We start from the raw sequence: 14146 nt of genomic DNA, 5'->3' as shown, positions 1-14146 counted from the left end.
TTAAAAGACCCAGTGAATTCTTCAATTTCAAATACACAGAATAAACATAATTGCAATGGAAAAACACAGTTAGGACTTTACATTCATCTTTGGAAAATGAATGGATAAGATTTAATTAAGGAACACACAATGGTAGAAGAAGGGTGAGCAGTCGAGCAAATAGATATTTACATGTTAAACATTCTGGGTCATTTGGGCATGATATGTTGAAAAAGTGATTTATCTTTCTGATTTCAGGATGTCAGGGAAGGCATGAAGGAAAGGGGCTCCAACATAGGGCTCCACCCAACACTACTTACTGATAGGCTCTATACACTTTTCTCAAGAAGTTTTTGGACATAATTCGGTTGATAGAGCTTTGAGATAAAGGAAGAAACATTTTAAAAAGTGTCTGTTATTGCAGTCACTCAAGTACTTTAATGATAGTTATTACATGTTGTGATGATACTCTTACCCTATAGGCCTTGAAACAACTATTTCCACTTGAGGTTCAGCCTTGGATTCAAGGATAATGTTGTACACTTCTTTCTTTGTTGCTCCCGGCAACGACTTTCCATTCCACTGCAACACCTCGTCACCTGGAACCAAGATGGCCGACATACAGAATGATGATTCAGCATGAGGCTCATTTGGCACCACATTTCACTGGATAAATCCATGTCATAACAGAGAATTGTATAACTTAAAGCCAAATGGGATTTAAATTCTTCTCACTTTTGATTTTAGGATGACATACTTAGTTCGAATTTAAAAAGATACATACAAGACACTGTGAAATGTATTTTGTTCATGGGTCTATACATAAGTAACACAGATGGGGATTCAAGTTTGGTTGAAGAGTTGCAGAAAGTCCTGTAAGAGGTCTCTAGCTCAAAGACTTGACTTAAACTGTAGTTCCACGACTTGGAACTTTACTTGGACTTTGGATCAAAGACTTAAGACTTGATCTGGACTGTAGTTCAACGACTTCAGGCTCGACTTGAAATGTACCTTAAAATACCTGCGACTTGACTTGGACGCTAGCTCAAAGAACTGAGACCTGATTTGGACCTGACCCTCAAAGACTTTAGACTTTTCTTGGACTGTAGCTTCAAGACTCAAGAATTGACTTGGACTCAAGTTTAAAGACTTTGAACTTGACTTGGAATCTAGCTGAAAGACTTAAGAGTAGATTTTGGCTTACTGCTCAAAGACTTGAAACTTGATATGGACTTTAGTTTTAAGACTTCCTGACTTGGATTGAATTCTAGCTTCAGACTTGACGTGGAATATAGCTCAAATATTTTAGCGATTGACTTGGACTGCAGATAAAAGCACAGAGACTTGACCTGAAATCAAGCTTAAGTACTTGAGGCTTGACTTGAAAACTTGAAAGCTGATTTTGACTTGCCACTCAAATACTTGAGACTAGACTTGGACTTTAGCTCAAAACCCTGAGACTTGACTTGGACATGACCCTGCAAGACTTAACACTTGACTTGGACTCAAGCTAAAATACTTAAAACCTGACTTGTAACCTAAATCAAAGACTTGACTTGGACTGTAGCTCAAAAGCTTGATACTTGACCTAAAGTCTACCTCAAAGACTGAAGAGTTGATTTTGAATGTAGCTCAAAGACTTGAGACTCGTCTTGGCATTGACCCTCAAAGACTTGATACTTGACTTTGATACTAGTTATAAAACTTGAAACTTGACTTGGACTTGAAAAAAAGGGCTTGTGAGCATCTCTGATATGTGGTGATGGCTTCAAGAAGTGTCAAAACTCACAGCAATGGGTTGCCCTGTAACCTCTGCACTCTGTACGTTAGGCTACAACATAATTCTAATCACGATTCTGAGTAAGATAGGGGTTCTCAGCAATGGCTAACAATGTCAACCCACAGACTGTGTGTCTGTTGACAATTAACAATTGTTGGTGTCCACTCCTGGATAAATATGAATGATATAACCTTGACTTGATACCCTACATAAGGTACAGAAGCAGCTGCATAAAAACAATATGTTTGCACCCGCTCGTAGGTGTCCAACAACATCTGCAAGGCTGCCTTTCTTGACTTTGGTGATGAAGGCCCCAAGTCTCCCCATCTCTGTCATCTTCCCTCCTACCACCTTGGGAGAAAGGAGAATGCATAAGAATATTAGTTTATGTCTCCAGTTCTCTGCAGGATTCAGTAATTGCTTAACATACACATTTGTTTCATGGAAAACTCTTTACCTTTTTAATTTGTCTTGCCAAGCATGACATACAGCTAACAGATTTTCAAATGTTACTTTTTCCAATTAACTAATCTAGCACTAACAAACACAAATAAGGTATTTACAAGCAAGATTCAGGTGTGAATGTGATCAATTCTATGCTTACTTTCAGGCCGAGGAGAGAGCCAGCCTCACGGGGCATTGCCGATCTCTTGCTCAGCGTGATGCGTCCGATCAGGTGGTCACCCTCTTTGGATGGCTGCCATGTAACTGGATGCTACAGGAAACGTTATGAGGCATTGTGATGGGGGGTAGGGAAAGACATAAGGAAAAGAGAGAGGAGGAAAGCAAATGTTTTAAGTCATTGGTTAATTTTGGATTTCATTTGTATCAATGCATTTAGGAATAAGTGCATTTGTTTGGTTCTGTACATGAGTAACAGTAAGAAATCAGGACTGAGGCAGTTTATTTATGTTCAGAATTTGTAATTTTCTTGCTGAAACTTACATGCCACACTGTAGGATCTAGAGAATGACAGTCCCAGTCACCTGCACAGAGAAAGAGAAGGAGGCGTTATTTGGTCTAAAATATATTGACACAGTTTGGGGTGATGATGACGACAGGATGAACAAGTTGGGAAGAAGGCTAGCTCTGTAGTTGGACTTAAATTTGATCATCTGAATGAAGTGGTGGAGCGGATAACTAAGAGAAAGATGGACGCATCATGGAAAACCCCTCCATCCATGCAGAGCTACAGTAGTGAGGACCAGGAGCAAATTCAGCCAAGGACTCATCCCTTCGTCAAAGTGTCTTGGACAATCCTTTGTACCAGTAGCCATCACACTCAACAATCAAGGATACACTTCTTTCCTAACCTGGTCATTTCCTTAAACATAGTATAGGGATGGCTAAAGATTTAGTCCATTTGGCAGCAACCATGTAAGGACCAGCACCACCTTGATGCCTTCTTAGTTTATGCACCAATTAAACCTTGAAATAACAGCTTCTTGCTTCTTGCACTTCTTGAACTTGGTGAGCGGTGCAACATCCAATGGGAAGTAGGACTTAATCAACCCTAACCCAACTATTTCGCAGTCATATTTGATTGATAAAATACTTTTTGATGTCCTCTACCTCTTGTTCTTGTGATTTAGAGTTTACAGTTTATGTGCAGAATATGTGTTACTAAAGTAACGCTAACTGCTAACTGAAGCTAACATTAAACGCTGACAGACTTTTTGCCCATTTACATTTTTGTCTTCAGTTATTGTATTTTTACTTTTTTCAAATCTTGGTGGAATATGCAAATAGGAAAATACACTTAAAATAAGTCAAAAAATATCTTTATAAAATCCAATGATGTTACTGTATGTATGGAGGAATCCTTGGGCTTTGTGTTTACTTACATATTATACCAATTCCACAAGGTTACTCAGTTGTTAAAAGATAAATAAACAGATATTAATAAGTAAACAACTCTGCTTTTTTGCAGCTTGAAGTATACTGCTCAAGAACAACAAACTGCTTGTAGAATTTTTTTTAAATAAAGGAAATTATTTGCAATATCACTTTATGTTCACATCAGATAAAGCACTAATACAAATATATAAATCATATCTACATTTAAAAGTGGATGTGTCTACCTCATCACTCTTTTAACCTACCAAAAATATCCTTGAGTGATACAGAAATATATATATTTTGCATCCCTATTATACCTCCTTAAAATGCCATCCTCTTTCGTACATAATGTTAAATGGAGTAAAAAGACTCACAAAAGCAAACATGCTACTGTGAAAAGCCCATCAAAATTGCATTAAAGCAAGAATAAACTTGTATTAAAAATCAACTGATTCACTGCGTGTGTGCCTGTCCATAACTCATGCCAGAGCCTGGCGGTGGACAAAGACACCAGTGACTGAGAGAGTATCCCCACTCTCATTAACACGGACAGATGGTGGGCTCAAGTGGAACAGACCAAAGAAGCCTGTGAGATTTATGGCCACTCTTCCACCACAGGACTAAAACAACAGTAGATGACATCAGACTAGGATTTAAAACACTCTGAAGAACTTCATATTCAAGGTTACTCAAATGTTTTCACCTGGCACGAAGGCTGCGCTCCGTCAGGATCAAAACCTCACTCCGAAAAAAAAGCAGGCGAACCAAACCCTGCCTGTCACACCCTCTTTAAACCTCCTATAGACACTTTGTGTTCCAGTACGCACATCTTGTGAGCCATTACTTGTACACCATACTGTACAAATTATTCTGTATATTTTTCCTTTTTCTGTATAATGCTACATATTAAAACTGCACAGCTCTTCCACTTCTAAATTCTGATATAGTGCACATACAGTAAATGTATGATTTACTGCACTGTTTTCCTTTTTCTTTGTCATATTATTAATATTTTTCCTTTTTTGTATTTTAAATGTTTAAATGATAAAATCTGAACTAGTATGAGAAGACATGGCTCCAGTGCTGCTAATCTGAAATCTGAAAGTCCACGGAGAATGCTTGAGAGGATAAATGCTGACTCCACAGTTTGAAATGCTGAGTCAGGGCTTTTGGTTTTGGAGAATGAACATGCTGGGCAGATTACAAAATATGTGCTGCTCTTCTTCCAACTGATGCTGCGTGAAAGCATCCGCTCCTTGCAGGTATATATTGCTATTTTTATCATCATCACTAAAATGAATAAACTCAACAAAGCTAGCATTTACCATACAGGTTATTTTATTTATTGTGTTTATTATTATTTTTTCTGGGGTTGCAAATATGAATACATTTGAGGGAAACAAAGTGGACTGGTTTCATTTAAAGGTCCCATGTCATGGCCATTTCTACTGATCATAATTCCATTGTTGAGGTCTACTAGAATAGATTTACATTGTTCAATGTTCCAAACTCACATTGGTTTCTCATACAGCATCTCTGTATAGTATGTGTATTCACTCTCTGTCCTAAACGGCTTGTTGGAGCTCCTGCCCCCCCTCCCTGTGAGCCCAGTGTGCTCTGATTGGTCAGCTCGCCCACTCTGTTCTGATGAGTCCACCACCGTTACAGCGGAACATCAGTGATTATGTGTTACAATGGCGTTTGTTAGCAACCAGAAAATGACACCAGTAATGACAAACAGATGAGAATGCTGCGTGGGGTCTGGGTGCCGTGTTGGTGGGACGTTGCGGGGCTCGCTACTCCGCCCTTTGAGGCTCGAGGAGCGGACAGTGTGAGCTGGATTACTGGTGTTGTTTCCTGGTTGCTGCGTGGGGTCTGCGAGACAGCGAGACACCGCGGAACTCAGCCTGAGCATAAACACACACACTCACAGCCAGGCTGTGTACGGAGATCCGCAGAGAGAAAAGATAAGGCTGAGTGAGTGTGGAGCCGTTATGTCACTATGACCGTTACGTCACTATGACCAGGAAGAAAAAAATGGAAAAAGAAAAATCTCCAACGAGGCAGCATAGACACGTATCTTCTGTGTTAGAGTTTTACTCGCTACAGGGTGTACTTTGAGGGTTTGTGACTCTGCAGACCGTTTACATGCATAAAAAGCTACATAACACACAAGGGGACGGGTAATAACCAGAGAAGCATGACACGGGACCTTTAATAAACACTAATTATAACTATATAGATACTTGATAGCCACAAGAAAGGCTGGAAAATCAGGCTTATAAACAAACCAGGCTGACAACCCTACATCAGGTTATATCTATGTACTGATAGCTGAATGGTGGAATTAGTTAAATGATATATCTAGCCATAGATAAAATAGTTTTTCACATGTATCCACAGTCAATACATACAGCATAGTATAAGTACATAAGTGCTATTGTGCAATATAGCTGGCAGCCACCAGTGGCAAAACTGAGAGCCCTGCAGCTGAGCAGCGTTGTAGTCGCGGACAAGCTACAAACAGGAAGTGCCCTCGTCAATAAAGCAAATTCAGATTTTGGTAGTGGTCAAAATATGGAATACATCCTGGAGGTCTGTCACCCTTCTATAGAGTGGTACAGGAATGAGTCCTAAAACCCGGTAATGAATTAGGATTTTATAACTTCCAGTTTTCTCGTCTCTAAGTCAGTGTCTTTTTTTAAACTGTGGTTTGACACCTGAAACAGGATCTGTGGTTAACACACGCTGGAGAGTACGTCTGGCCCTATGACGGCACGTAACTGACACATACGTTTTAGCACCTCCGTTTGGCCACTTCTGCTGCAACAAACAGCTTATTCCTTGGGGATTGTTAAAAACTATGGATGCACCGATACAGACGATGCCAGACATCGACATCGTCCAATGTTCGCCCTATTTACTGTCATCGGCACATCTGCAAATGAGGTGACATTCACAAAGGTTTTTTTTCGGGGGTCCGACTTTGGCCTGCCATAACCATAAAGAAAACAAAGATACAGAATGTCAGCAGTGTTGGACTGTTTCGCCCAGAGATCCGCGATTTGCAAAAAGTATTCCTTTGATGTTATAATAACGATCTTGCTCAGCCTTTGAAACTGTAACCATTTTGTGCGAACAAATAAATAATATTAATATTCATAATGTGTTTGCGCAGATTCATCTTTAGTCAAGGGCAGCCCTGGGCTAAGGTCTGAAGACTTCAAAAAAATGAATAATGAAGATCTATTTCTTTTTCTGGCAGAAAGTGGAATGAACAACAGTGGAATCAAATTACATTAAAACATCGAAATCCACCAAATTGTTATTCTTAACAGCGGCAAACATTGGTGCATCCCTATTAAAATCCCCACACCAATGTAAAATGTGTAATAACTGTATTGATCGCAATAAACGTTAACACGTGTTACTTTGCAAGGCAGCTAATATACTGTTATCAATGTCCAGTTAAAGCAATGGCCTCCCTGTCAACTTCAGTGATACACTTCATTGTGGACAGACAAGATTTCTCCAATAATTCATAAAACCATGTTACAATGTAAAAAAAAAACTAGGTTTGCTCCGAAAAGAAAACCTGTTTCCACTTCAATGCATCAGTACATACAGAACACTAAAGTTCAACTCAAATCATGCTAATTTTGTCAAATGTAGGACTATCTCAAACACAAACCCACCTACACACACACACACTCCCAACCCACAATAGAGGCTAAAATGCATAAGGACAGTGTCATCCCAACAGCAGACGTCTTCTCCCATTTTCGAGGAACCATTATCCCCTTAGTGCTCTTCTTTACACCAAAGAAGCAAGCCAATTACCAGGATCACTCTCTGTTTCTATTTCAAATCAATCACAGAGTCAGACCTGCTGTCATTAAAGTCCCAGAGACACCCTTGTATATCCGGTGGGTATTTGTCCAAATAGGAACCACAATGTAAACACTGTTAACAATGATCCTGCTAAGAGAATGTGTGGAACACATACACAACTGTTTCTGCTGGAAATTATATAATAATGTCCTCCTATGTCCGTGTTTAAAAAAAAAAGGTCTCGTAATCGCTTGTAATCCGAGCTATGTGCACGCATTGGCTCGATGCTCTGCATTAAACTCATGTAGTAAACAACATTTCAAATATAGTTGACATAATGAGTCAGGGTATGTTGTAAATTCTGAATCTTGTAAATGTCCTGTTTAACTTTTGATTTTTTTTACAAAAATATAAAATAAACTAATGCTGTATACACTGTGGCTGGGCTTTTTAGCCTTATTGTTATTACGATCTTTTGATGATCACTTGGGGGAGTGGAGCCATTAAGCTTTTTTATGTTGACAGTTAAATCTGTGACTGTAATCCAGTGGAATGTGCACACTGCCAATTCTGCTGTTATAGCTCTTCACCTTAGCTCAATAAAGAAGCCTATGTTTATCTGTAAGACAGACACTTAATCCTTTGATACAAAATAGATATTTTTGCTTGCTTTATAAAACAGTTACCACCAGGTTTTACTGTAAACATTACATTACATGACATGTTATTTGTTAGACGCTTTTATCCAAAGCGACTTACATACATTCAGTACTGTGGACAATCCCCACAGGAGCAATTTGGGGTGAAGTGTCTCAGGGACACAACGACATGCTGACTGCAGCGGGACTCAAACTTGCTATCCCCGGATTTGAAGGCCAGCACACTACCCACTGAGCCACAGCCACCCAGCATGGTATCACAGCAAGTTTTTATTATTTGATGTTTTTATAATGTTCTGTATATGGAGCCACCTAAAGCTGCAGCTGGGAACTATATTAAAAAACAAGATTAGGAATAACGTGTTATATTTGCTAGAACTATGCTTTGCTGTCACTATATCTTGAAAATGAAGCATGACACAATTCATTTGTGGAAATCACATTCTACTGCTTTCATTTGCTTTCAACAGTACTACAAATCCAAAGTCATCTGACTCAATAGTAAGATGTAAAATATTACTTAAAGGTGGGGTAGGTAAGTTTGAGAAACCGGCTCGAGATACACTTTTTGTTATATTCCATGGAATGCTCTTAACATCCCGATAGCAAAGAATATATTAAATGCTTTGACAAAAAATCCATAAAAAAAGGTCATCTGTGGAAGCCGTAGTACTGTAAAAAGTACGACCAATCATTTTAGCCGGCCCGGCTAAAATAACTGGATGGCCTACCTGCCTCTCAGCCTTCCATCTGTGCACAAACTTATCTCGTGCCCTCATTGGTCATGTGCGCGTTCGTGTGTGTTGGAGGAGGGGCTCTGTAAGGAAGTGGCAGATTTTCTCCGGTTGTGTATTTTCAAATTCTAGCGCACTCGAGCTGGTTTCTCCAACATTACCTACCCCACCTTTAAGTGTTTTTAATTGATATGTCTACAAAAGTAATGTATGAGTGGTGGAATAAAAACAATGTGACATTGTGAAAGGGGTCTCAGAGAGTGGAGAGCCTACAGAGATGTGTGTTGAACATTTTATTATAACTTTATTTAACCCTGTCAGCCCTTTCGTATGTCTCTCAAAATAGAATAAAGAGGTGTTTACTGCTGGATCTGCTTGTACTCAGAATGGTGACATTTCGTTCTAAGCTTTTCACTAAGTAATACCATATTTAAGATTGTTTTACCATTGATTCCAAATAACGAGAAAAAGGGATATTTCAACACTGAACAGATGGACAGCCGTTGTAACTGGTTTGAAACCAGTGCTTTGTGGGGTGGCCAATGCAATAAAGAACAGAGTGCCGAAGCACTCTTTACTCAGACTCACAGACTCTTGCTGAGTGCTTGTACTCTTTTCAGTTCTTCATGCAGAAAGTTGTTTGTAATAAAATACTCACAGACAACTCATTGAGTACATTCACTTCATATGAATAGCATCATTTCCTCCACACTTGTCAGCGTAGTAACTGAACAGCCAACAACTTTACTACAAAACAGCAGACTGTTAATGATGATTCTGGTGAAAACAGTGAAACATTACACAGCCTAATGTGGCTTTGATATTGGATGGGAAACTTTTTTTCCCCCTCTCCTTATGGTACTTGAGCAACTTGACCACAAACTCATTAAACCCAAAATGAACATATTTTGCTGTGAATTTCTTGCAATAAATGTATCAATAAGATGCTAAAATAACTACCTATTTTTTTCATGCCATAAATCGTTTATTATTGTTTTCACACTTACATTTAGAAATATTGATTTTCATCTTGTCTCTTCACAAATATGAGGTTCTGTAGAGCTCTGGGTGCTGTTGCCTACAGCTGATGGTTTGTTTTCTGATTCAAAAACGCCAGTACGTCTATAGGGACAGGCGGAGAATTTTAACGCTGATTGGCTTTTTACACAAATGAGGCGAATAAGGGGCCACTATCGTCATTCGTGCTGGCGCAAATTCTCTTCTAATCGCATTTCTGCATCACAAAAGCTAGATATTTCCCTGGGTTTTGGACACCAAAACTAAGTTAAAAGGCCCTAAATGTGGCACAACTGAATGCTAATGTTGCTCTAACAGAGAGTGAAAATAGGTGCTGCAGCACAAGCAGTCAACGTGTGTTTAACATTAAGCATTTAAAGATTCTAGCAAAAGCTCAAAATACAAATAAACCAGAAAATTAAACCCAATATGTAAACATTGAATAAAATGCCATGTATTCTAAACGGTTGATTGAAACAGACCTCATGAAACATCTAAAAAAAGACCAGGTCACTTAACTTAATGCATCTATATAGAGAAACATACTGCACATTATCCAGCAGCAATTGCTTTATGCCACAGCGGAGAGTAATAGGAGACATCCTGTTTTGAGGCCCAGCTAGCTAAAGAGTGAGCTAATAATCCCAATCCACACCATCTACCCATTACCAGTCCCTGAGTTATAGTAATCTGGATTAAAACATCTGGAACAGGCCCTTTCTGTGACTAGTGAGAGAGATAAGCGGACGGAAAACTCTACCTACTGCCTCTGGAACTGAGACCTGTTACCGTGGCTTGTCGTACAGGCTAGCATCGCCTCGCTAACAGCAGTGAGCTGAAAAATGCAAAGGTATCCAGAAACCAGCGGTTGCGATGCAGCATGCAACCACAGCCAAGCTTGATTTCAGCCGGTGGTCCATGGTTGGCTGGTGCAGCTGGCTGTTTGCGAAGCATTACGTAGCATGCGAGCCACTGACCTAAATCCACAAATCTGCTGGTCTCAATCACAGGAACTCTCCAAATAAATGAGAGCTGTCCTGGGAGGAGCCGGGTTGAGCCACCGCACAGGGTGTAGATGACACACAGTGATAGTAATTCACTGTGTGCATTACTGGGTGCTTCATCCTATCACTTGTCATATCGTTTTACAGTAAGAAATTAGAATGTGCTCTTATTGGTATGGTCTTATGAGTCAAAATATCTCTGCTTTTTCACACAATATCGTAATTCTACTAACAAGGCTATTTTAGATGCCACGGTTAGGGAAATGTTAACGTGGGAAAGGGTCAAAAGGGTTTATTATGGAAATCTTGTTCTACAATAATTTCATGTTTTGAATCTATCCTTAACATGTCTGTCTGATCACGTGTCCAATCTTTCTATCTTTCAAAGAATTAGCCGTAGGTCAATACAATTAGCTTGTGACGCTAATCCTGCCCACACTACACTGGGTACACAGTGGGTGATACAGGCAAAGCTGGAAAGTGCTCTTGTCAATGATGAGCAAACAACTTTTTCAAAGATCAAACATGAGGTCATTTATGATTCAGGTAGAGAGGATGAGGATCACGTCTGCAGAATAAGCATGTGAGCTAGTTAAGAGCTGTTGAAGAGAGTAAAAAGATAGCTGAGACAGCTTCTGCAGATATAAGGAACAGTGTCTAATATAAGGAAATGGATGACAGCAAACAGTGCAAGGTATGTGGTGGATAGATTTAGCTCAGTAAGCTAGCGGAGTGAGCACATCTGTCTGACTGACCTTTCTCGCTGACGCTTTCCATGTCCACGTCCTCACAGCTGGTGTACTCGGGCGTGGAGCCGCCTTCCTCCTCTGAGCTGCTGATGGACATCTGCCTCTTGTTGACTCCGCGCTTGCTCTTGTATGACCGTGGAGGGGGCGGCCGCAAAGACTCCGACTGGTCCGAACTCTGAGAGTCCTTCCTCAGCAGGTTGTCCCCACCCTTAACCCTCGGTGTCCGTGTTGTACCGGGCTCTAGGTGGCCTTTGTTCGGGCCCCAATCTGGAGGCACCGGTCCCCCAGGTTGGGGTCCTGATCTCACTCCACCTCCTGCAGGCAAAGTTCCCCCTCCAACCCCCACGGTCCTATCCACAGAGTAGGCTCGGTGGTTCTCCAGGAGGGCCTTGTCCCCCTCCCCACCCCCACCCCTCCTGGCCAGACGGTTCTCAGGCACCTCCCCTCGTCCCCCTCCTCCTTCCCCAGGTCCCAGTCCCACCTCGTTGATAGCCAGATCACTGTGTCGTCGTTCATGGCGGACCTTGGATACCTTAGCATGCATGCGCATCTCCTGCTCCTCCTTCTGTGGTTTCACAGGGTATCGTGCCAGGTTGGGATCACTACGGTAACGGTTCTGGAACTCCTCCTCCCGGCGCTGGCGCTCCCTCTGCTCCTCGTCCTCTGGGCGTCTCCGGTGCGACTCTGAACGACCCAAGTTCCCCTCCCCGTCCTCGTAGTCCTGAGAGTGGATCTTTTCTAGCCTCCGTCCTTCTCCTAAGCGTCGGTCACCTCTTTCCCCAGGAACCACTCGCTCATCCAGGGATGACTGAGAGGACAACTTCCCACCAGGTCTCCGGCCACTCCCCCGCCCCATGCCTCCTTTACCATTTTGTTCATGGAGGGAAACTGGCCTTTTCCTGTATGAGAAGAGGATTCATTATACCAACATTTCATACAGTCTGACAGGCCTTTGTAGAGAAATATAACTTTTTCATTTGATTTCACTGTACAAGATTTAATTGAACATTCTGTTCTTGTATATCTTATTCTATTTACATGTATACTGTATAGACTCCCGCATGTAATTCACTTACAACATTCTCAGCATTATTAAGCTTAATGTATTTATTTATTTCTGTATATAGTTTACTTCATCTGCTCGCACATTGGTCTGCAACATAAGCTGCACCATTTTATTCTAATCCATTTGTATTTCATTTGTAATTTGTTTTATTGTTTTAAGTCCCATATATATTATGTTGCATTGTTTTGGGCTTGGGACTTAAGTTTTTATTATTGCCAAACCTACACTGTAGTTACTTTGTATATGACAATAAGGCCTTTGACTCTTTGAACATGAAGATATCCTGTGCTAAGAACTAACCATTGTCACTTTTTCTACACATAAAACTACTAACCGACAAAACTACTTTCTAAAATCACACACTCTCTGTCTCAAAATGGATTGAGCGTCCCAAGATCAAAATCTGTGACCTAGCTTCTCAACTGGTTAAGCTGTAAAGACACAGATCTATTTTTTTTTTTATACGCCAGGGATTAAAAAACAACAGATCAGATTTAGCCAGCAAGCATTCCTAGCTTTCTGGGTTTTGACAAATCATGGTTACCATTCTCAATGCCTTTTATGTTCATTCAAATAGGTAAATGTAAAATATCACAGACGTGTTGTTAATGCCTTACTTTTCTCGCGGTGGTTCACTTTGGGACCGGGAGCCGGGCATGGTGTCGGCCCCCTTGGCAGCAGGGACACCGGTGGGGGGCTGCGTCCCGTCCGGCGGACCTGCGTTCGAGTTGGTGATGGAGGGCGGGGCTTGGGACCTGGAGCGGAGTAGCTTCCTGTCCCGCTGGGCCTCACCTCCAATGGCTGGGATGTCCAAGGAGCTGCCCTGGCTCCCAGGCTGCACCCCCGACCCCGAAAACCATTCTCCTGATTTGGTGAGAATCTCTTGCTGTTTACGGCACAGGTTGCATACCCACATTACCTACAAAGGTTGAAAGGAGAGAAGCATTAAAGTAGTATTAAAGAATGACATTATATTAATAGAATACCTAAAAGTGATATGGCATGCCTTTGACACAAAAGTCTAACAAATCACACAACATACATTTATTTTAACATATACCCCAAACAAATGTTTGGGGTATATATATAGGTATAAACACCTTTTATAGCTCATAGATGTAGATCCTCCTTCCTTTGCTACAGCTAATCAAATACAAGATATCACTCAGACATGACAGACTGTTCCAACACATGCACTATCTGTGAGCCCAGTGACCATCTACATGACCCCTAAAGAGCTCATGTTTCACCTGCCCGTCGAACTATTGATGTCAATTCTATTGCTTTTTTTACATCTTTAACACATCAATATTATTTTGTATGTGTTATGCTCATGTTGGTGATACAATAAAAAATATCAGTCTGTAGAGGGCTAAAAATAATACTGTAGTGGAGGAGGGGGAAGGGAAAATGTACTCTAAACGGTACGATATTGTTTTAATCCAAAAAGAGAAAGCTCAAAGCTATTCTAGTGCATCCTCTTTGCAC

The 14146-nt window shown here is 40.8% G+C and overlaps 1 protein-coding gene across 5 annotated transcripts in view; it reads right to left on the bottom strand.

Annotated features, from left to right (window-relative positions):
- The window catches only part of rims1b (regulating synaptic membrane exocytosis 1b), a 105244-nt gene that overhangs the window by 42377 nt on the left and 48721 nt on the right, over window positions 1-14146 (bottom strand). For all 5 annotated transcript variants that reach the window (XM_034130381.1, XM_034130390.1, XM_034130356.1 and 2 more), the window contains 6 exons: window positions 13276-13577; window positions 11599-12491; window positions 2705-2745; window positions 2364-2474; window positions 2011-2110; window positions 455-578 (listed from right to left, as the gene is read on the bottom strand). In XM_034130381.1, coding sequence (XP_033986272.1) covers window positions 455-578; window positions 2011-2110; window positions 2364-2474; window positions 2705-2745; window positions 11599-12491; window positions 13276-13577 — 1571 coding nt within the window. The remainder of the gene's footprint in view (window positions 1-454; window positions 579-2010; window positions 2111-2363; window positions 2475-2704; window positions 2746-11598; window positions 12492-13275; window positions 13578-14146) is intronic.

Source organism: Trematomus bernacchii, unplaced genomic scaffold (genome assembly GCF_902827165.1).
Source record: "Trematomus bernacchii unplaced genomic scaffold, fTreBer1.1, whole genome shotgun sequence".
Lineage (NCBI taxonomy): Eukaryota > Metazoa > Chordata > Actinopteri > Perciformes > Nototheniidae > Trematomus > Trematomus bernacchii.
This window is presented reverse-complemented; position numbering and strand designations above follow the sequence as displayed.